Source organism: Salvelinus sp. IW2-2015, linkage group LG28, assembly GCF_002910315.2.
Source record: "Salvelinus sp. IW2-2015 linkage group LG28, ASM291031v2, whole genome shotgun sequence".
NCBI lineage: Eukaryota > Metazoa > Chordata > Actinopteri > Salmoniformes > Salmonidae > Salvelinus > Salvelinus sp. IW2-2015.
This window is the reverse complement of record NC_036868.1, coordinates 14818919-14826549: the sequence shown is the minus strand read 5'-3', so window position 1 is coordinate 14826549 and position 7631 is coordinate 14818919. Positions and strand designations below refer to the sequence as shown.

The window sequence follows — 7631 nt, the reverse complement described above, 5'->3', positions numbered from 1 at the left end:
TACATTAACCAGTGAGGTGTTTTGCCAGGTGACAAATGTATGGCCAATTAGCTCATGTAGTGTCATTTGATATGGCAGGGTTTTGAAATGGCAAACATGTGACTTTATGTCAGATTGTTTGTTCTTATGAGAGAACCGTGTGCAGTGCATTTAAAAAGTCCATTTTGAATTGCAAAATGTGTTGTAATGCAGAAAAATGTGTTTAGACTTTTGGAAACTTGAGAAGAGATTTTGCTCTCTGTGTGTCAGTTTTAAATATGGCTGTGCATGTCATTTTTTACGTGTGTTAGCAATTGGGAAAAACTGTAACATAAGGAAATTGTAAATTATTTTTTACTTTTGTACTTAAGTATATTTTACCAATTACATTACTTTTCTATACTTAATTATATTTAAAACCAAACACTTTTAGCTTTTACAGAAAGTAGTATTTACTGGGTGACTTTCACTTTTATTTGAGTCATTTTCTTTAAGGCATCTTTACTTTTACTGAAGTATGACATTGAGTACTTTTTCAAACACTGCCAGTACCGAGTTAATGTGCAGGGTTTGATATAGTTGTTTGTAATCAGTTATACAGTATGTACATGTGGTAGGTTAAAGTAATAGGCAATCAGGAGGATATAATAAACAGATAGCAGCAGCTTGTGCGTTTGTGGTGCTGTGTGTGTGTGTGTGTGGTGTGTGTGGTAGTGTGATGTGGTGGTGTGTGGTGTGTGTGTGTGTTGGTGTGTGTGGTGTGATGTGTGTGTGTGTGTGTTGTGTGTGTGTGTGTGTGGTGTGTGTTGTGTCAGTGTAGATGTGTGAGTGTAGTATGCTCTTCTCAAGTCTCCAAAAGTCTAAACACATTTTCTGCATTACACACATTTTGCAATTCAAAATGGCACTTTTTAAATGCACTGCACACGGTTCTCTGCATAAGACACAACAATCTGACATAAAGTCACATGTTTGCCATTTCAAAACACTGCCATTCAAAATGACACTACATGAGCTAATTGGCCAATACATGTGCCACCTGGCCAAACACCTCACTGGTTAATTGTTACCACTTCAATCAGGAAGTAAGCACTATGAAAAGACCACAGGTGAGCACCTTTTGTTTTACAACAACAATGGAAGCCGGTGCAGAGAGAGGACGAGGAAGAGGGAGGGTGAGAATGAGAGGGGGAGGAAGAGTGAGAGGTAGGGGTAGAGCTGGTAGAGGAGTTCATGGCCAAAGAAGACAACAACTTTCAAATGAAATCAGAGCAACCTTAGTTGATCATGTCATCAACCATGGGCTGACAATACGAGAGGCTGGACAGAGTGCAGCCCAACTTGAGCCGTTTTACTGTCGCCTGTGTCATCCGGACATTTAGACTGGAGTACAGGTATGTAACCAAAATTTCTTTCACACTATGTAGTACACCCCATGTCATAGTGTATCAGTTTGGTGACACCTGTTTACTTCATGAATGGCTGATGTCATACACTAACTGCACAAATTTACTGTAGAATTTACTCTACTGTGGGGGAAATATCTTTAGGCTGCATTGTCCAAGCCCTATATTTTTGTTTTTTTGTTTTTCTAAAGGACTGAGAGACGCAACCATGGTGGAGGAAGGAGCCAAATGTTCACCGGAGTACAGGAAGCTGCCATTGTAAACTTGTTTTTGGAAAATAATGAAATCAGATTACGAGAAATTCAAAGCCACATCATCCAAGACAACACCATATTCAACAACATTCAACGAGTCAGTCTGTCCACATTGGCTCGCATTCTCAAGCGAAACCAAATCAGAATGAAACAACTTTAAGGTGCCATTTGAGAGAACCTCTCAAAGAAACAAAGAGGTCAGACGAGCATATGTGGATGTAAGTACAATATTGACTGCAGTACACTACACGCAACATTGTTTCCCAGTGTACTGGATAACACCATATTGACTGCTTTTGTTCTTTGTTTTCAGGGAGTACTGGAAATGGATGCTCATGCAATCCCACATGAGTTAATCTTTATAGATGAGGCTGGGTTCAACCTAGCAAAGACCAGAAGAAGGGGGAGAAATGTCATTGGCCACAGAGCCATTATAGATGTTCCTGGCCAACGTGGTGGGAACATCACAATGTGCGCTGCCATCCCAATACGCATGGTGTCCTCCACCGTCATGCCAACCTTGGACCATACAACACAGCCCATATTCTCACCTTTCTGGACAGACTCCACAACATTCTCATATCACCAGAGCGTATGAATGATGCAGACCATCAAAGAACCCGGTATGTTGTAGTATGGGACAACGTGAGCTTTCATTGTGCAGCCCCAGTCCAAAACTGGTTTGCTGACCACCCACCATTTCTTGTGCAATACCTCCCACCATACTCACCATTTCTGAACCCCATAGAAGAGTTATTTTCTGCATGGCGGTGGAAGGTATACGACCGGCAGCCCTTTGTGCGGATGCCTCTTGTGCAGGCTATGGAAGAGGCATGTGATGAGATTGATGTGGGTGCGATTCAGGGATGGATAAGGCACTCAAGGCGCTTCTTCCCTCGATGTCTGGCAAGGGAAGATATTGCCTGTGATGTGGACGAGGCGTAGTGGCCAGACCCAACTGTGCGGCAAGATGCTGCCTAATTATTTTTCTTGCCTCTTTTTTTCTATATATTTTTTCTGCAATTTTCTTTTTCAGTTTACTGTTTTTTTGTGAGCATATTTTTGTTCAGTCCAATGTAAATATATCTGCTGTGCATATGTTGCACTGACTTGTTTGGTGAAAAATAAAAAATAAAATGTTTCAACAGCATGTGTGTGTATCTGCAAATATTTCCGTGCATCTGAAGAATTTTCTACAATTTGAACTATTTTAGTATTATGGCAAAGCATACTAAAGATGAGAGTGCTTTTCATTAACAAAAATCTGGTAATATGAATGAAGTGTGTGCCATTTCGTGCAAACGTTTGATTATGATAATGCTATGTGTAGTTTTGGTTGCAGTGCTTCATTTTGCAGTTTGGGTGGGTGGTTTTGTGAATTGTGTTAAGTATTTTGATAAAACCAGCCTAGTTTGCAAAATTGTGTTTTAGCACTTGGGAAAAACTGTAAAGCTACAATATGTAGCTTTTTGGGCAACCCTGACCAAATGCACAGAAATGTGTGTTATAGGTCAGTCATTCTCATTGAAAGCAAGTCTAAGAAACGGTAGATCTGTTCTATGTTCGCTATATCTATGCTTCCCATTAAGTTTCGTTTTTGGTCTTTTACTTTGTACACCATCTTCAAATAGCTGAAAATACAATATTTTTGGTTATGTAAAATATATTTCACAGCGGTTTAGATGGTACAATGATTCTCTACACTATACTTGCTTGTTTTGTCACATAAACTGAAATTAGGCAAACTATTAGAATTTTAGCAACCAGGAAATGGCGGAGCCAGGGGCACACTCCAACACTCATTTACATAATTTACAAGCAAAGCATTTRTGTTTAGTGAGTTCGCCAGATCAGAGGCAGTAGGGATGACCAGGGATGTTCTCTTGACAAGTGTGTGAATTTGACAATGTTCCTGTCCTGCTAAGCATTCAAAATGTAACGAGTACTTTTGGATGTCAGTGAAAATGTATRGAGTAAAAAGTACATTATTTTCTTTAGGAATGTAGTGAAGTTACAGTAAACATTTTCAAAAATATAAATAGTAAAGTACAGATACCCCCCAAAACTATTTAAGTAGTACTTTAAAGTATTTTTTACTTAAGTACTTTACACTACTTGGTACTGGTACTCCTCGTATATGGCCTCGTTATTGTTTTTGTGGGCCAGCTGCAGCTTTTTTAGGTCTTTTGCAGCACTTGATCATATCACCGGGTAATAGTCAAGATTAGATAAAACTAGAGCCTGCAGGACTTGCTTAGTCCAACTGTGTTGTTAAAAATTCTGAGCAACTCCCCCCATATTTACAACAATTGAATCAATATGCCTTGACCATGACAATTTATAGTGTAAGGGGACACAAAAAAGTTTAGTTTCCTCCAATTGCTCACAGCCACATGCACTACCAGATTTAGCTGAGGTCTAGAACTTAGGGAATGATTTTTACTAAATTCAGCGCTTTTAGTTTTACATATGTTCAGGACCAGGTTATTACTAGGTTATTACCCATTCCAACACTGACTGCAACGCTTTGTTTAGGGTTGCAGTGATTGGGGGGTTGTGGGGATGGATGTAGGGGTGAGAAGGGTGCGGACGAGGAGGATGTGCTGAGGGGGGCGAGGTGATTACTCAGCAGGTTGGCCGTCGTAACGATGGATAGTCCTCCAGGCCGTTTTGCGCGTGCAGTGGTGAGGATTTTTAGAGTTCTGCAATCACAGGTCTGGCTGCCAGGTCCTGCTATGTCTTGCCGTCATTTTGTTTCAGACCCTGGGACTGATAGGCTTTTGCTGGCAAGTTATAAACATGCCAGTCTCTTATGCACTCAGCAGTCAGATCTGACTTTTAACGATGGAGCACATTTTAATGGAATGGGATGATGATTTGAAATCAATAGCCTTGAAATAGCTGTTCTTGTGTACGTTGTAGTGGTGAGACAGGTGTGTGAGGCATTGTGTGTAATTAGATTCCTGCTCTGCTCATGAAAAGCAGAGAACTCTAATCTCAAGACGACAACTTCCAAGATTCCATCTAAAAAACGAAGAAATTACTCTCTGACAATACCTAATCAAGTGTAAAAATCATTACAACCACAATTAGATTGTAACAAATGGTATCGTTAGGCTGTTGTTAGGCAGTCCTCTGTTTATTCCTGGAGCCGGAGGTTTCATTACCCAGCCTCAGTGTTCCATTACAGTGTTGATGAACTTGTGTGTGTATAGGGGCCCGGGTGTAGTTAACAGTCCCCGGGGCCTCAACTCACACTCTAAATTGTAAATGGTTTGAGGCATTTAGACTTGATTGTCTTTTTAATGCTACAAACAGCAGAAGCTGTCATGCCATGTCGTCTCTATCAAGCTTTAGTAGTAAATTCTCTCTATCTCTCTATCTCTCTTTCTCTCTTTCTCTGGCAGCTACACAGTCAGCCTTCAACTAGCAACTGTTGAGGGGGGAGGGTGAGCTCACCCATCCAGAAAATAAAGCGTTATTGAGGATGAAATGGGATTTTTAATTGGCTGGAGTCGCGGCGCAGTGCGAAACTTACAGAGTCCTACAATTTCATACAATGACATTCTGTCCTATGTCAGAGACTATTGATTTCGCTATTTAGCCGGAAAGAATGTCCTTCAATCATTGAGACCTCTTAACAGTGTGATGTCCCATTCAGACCATCATGTCTAAGGGCTGTAATTGCGTCATTGCCCCATAAACAGACACAAATGGCCTTTTTAAGACCTCCCTTGTCTCCACGCATGAGGTGGACAATAAAGGGACATTGTGTTCAGAGTATTTGAGAGTATATTTCAGCAACATCATCTAGAGATCAGATAGTATTGGTGTTTGGGTTTAGATACAGTGGTTGGGTTTGGAGACAGACAGACAGACAGACAGACAGACAGACAGACAGACAGACACAGCAGTAGTTAGGGATGAGAATGACCTTTGACCCCTCTGTCTCTGATCTCTCTCTCTCCAGGTCTGATCCGCTCCAGGGTACGTGGGGCGGATGCAGCGAAGGCCGGGGTCCTGACCTTCCTGGACAGTCACTGTGAGGTCAACAAGGACTGGCTGCCCCACTGCTCGGAGGATCAAGGAGGTACAGTAACAGTAAGGCACTGACACACTCCTACATCTACAGTAACAGTACAGGCACTGACACCTCCTACATCTACAGTACAGTACAGGCACTGAACACTCCTAATCACAGTAAAGTAACAGCTGACACACTCTACATCTACAGTTAACAGTACAGGCACTGACACCTCCTACATCTACAGTAACAGTACAGGCACTGACAACCTCTACATCTACAGTAACAGTACAGGCACTGACACCTCCTACATCTACAGTAACAGTAAGGCACTGACACCTCTACATCTACAGTAACAGTACAGGCACTGAACACACTCCTACATCTACAGTAACAGTACAGGCACTGACACCTCCTACATCTACAGTAACAGTACAGGCCTGACACCTCCTACATCTTACAGTAACAGTCAGGCACTGACACCTCCTACATGCTACAGTAACAGTACAAGGCACTGCACACACTCTACTTCTAAGTAACAGTTACAGGCACTGACACCTCCTACTCTAAGTACAGTACAGGCACTGCACCTCTACATCTACAGTAACAGTACAGGCACTGACACACTCCTACATCTACAGTAACAGTACAGGCACTGACACCTCCTACATCTACAGTAACAGTACAGGCACTGACACCTTCTACATCTAAGTAACAGTACAGGCACTGACACCACTCTACATCTACAGTAACAGTAACGGCACTGACACCTCCTACATCTACAGTAACAGTACAGGCATGAACCTTCTACATCTACAGTAACAGTAAGGCCACTGACACACTCTACATCTACAGTAACAGTACAGGCACTGACACACTCTACATCTACAGTAACAAGTACAGGCACTGACACCTCCTACATCTACAGTAAAGTACAGGCACTGACACACTCCTACATCATACAGTACAGTACAGGCAGCTGACACCTCCTACATCTACAGAACAGTTACAGGCACTGACACCTCCTACATCTACAGTAACAGTACAGGCACTGACACACTCCTACATCTACAGTAACAGTACTGTACAGTACAGGCAGTGACACACACCTCCAACATCTACTCTGCACCTTCTGATACATCTCCCAGAATAGAAAGAAAATCCACCCCATTCTCGTATACTCATTTGATATTATTTTTCCTAGACAGAATAAAGCTACTTGCAAACTTCAGAGAAAATAAGTCCCACCTTAAAATGCAGGTTGATGTTTATTGTCATGAGTCTTGTCATGGAGACAGAACTAAGCGATTTCCCCTTAGATAGGCCATCTGCAAAGTCAAAATTGAGTATATTGTAAAAATTCAGTTAGGCATTAGGGTTACTAGGGTTACTTTGTGACTGTGCCAGTTAGGGACCACTCTGCAGAACTTCCTCAAGAACAAGATTCATGACKAAAAATGAACTCTAATGCGTATTTGTTCTTACAACATATTTCTATCAGGTGACTTAACTGTCCGCTTTTTTGTGAACTTCAGTCAACAGAACCCCCCACCCTACTCTCGGACTCCTACACATAATCTCTCTTTTTGATACAGTATATGTCTTTATCTCCAGGAATKAATGAAAAACTCCCTCCTAGCTTGTGTGTAACTGTAGCATTGTGAACTGTCTCATGGAGCACCACCCCTCCAGCAGCTCTCAGAGCTCTCAGTGTGTTGCGACAGGGGAGAAAATGGCAGTTTACCTTCTGCTGTTCCTCTGATTGCCCCTAATCTGGAAGAAGTGCCTCCCTCAATTTACACCAACAGCACTCTTCCTCTCCCCCAGGCTAAGACAGAGGGTTGACCCCCCCCCCCCCCCCCCCCTTCTGCTGTTCCTCTGATTGCCCCTAATCTGGAAGAAGTGCCTCCCTCAATTTACACCAACAGCACTCTTCCTCTCCCCCAGGCTAAGACAGAGGGTTGACTC

The 7631-nt window shown here is 42.2% G+C and overlaps 1 protein-coding gene across 1 annotated transcript in view; it reads left to right on the top strand.

The window, feature by feature from the left end:
* galnt14 (UDP-N-acetyl-alpha-D-galactosamine:polypeptide N-acetylgalactosaminyltransferase 14 (GalNAc-T14)) overlaps positions 1–7631 on the top strand; it is a 114524-nt gene that overhangs the window by 73020 nt on the left and 33873 nt on the right. The window contains 2 exon segments of the mRNA XM_023974323.2: positions 5610–5703; positions 5705–5729. Coding sequence (XP_023830091.1) covers positions 5610–5703; positions 5705–5729 — 119 coding nt within the window.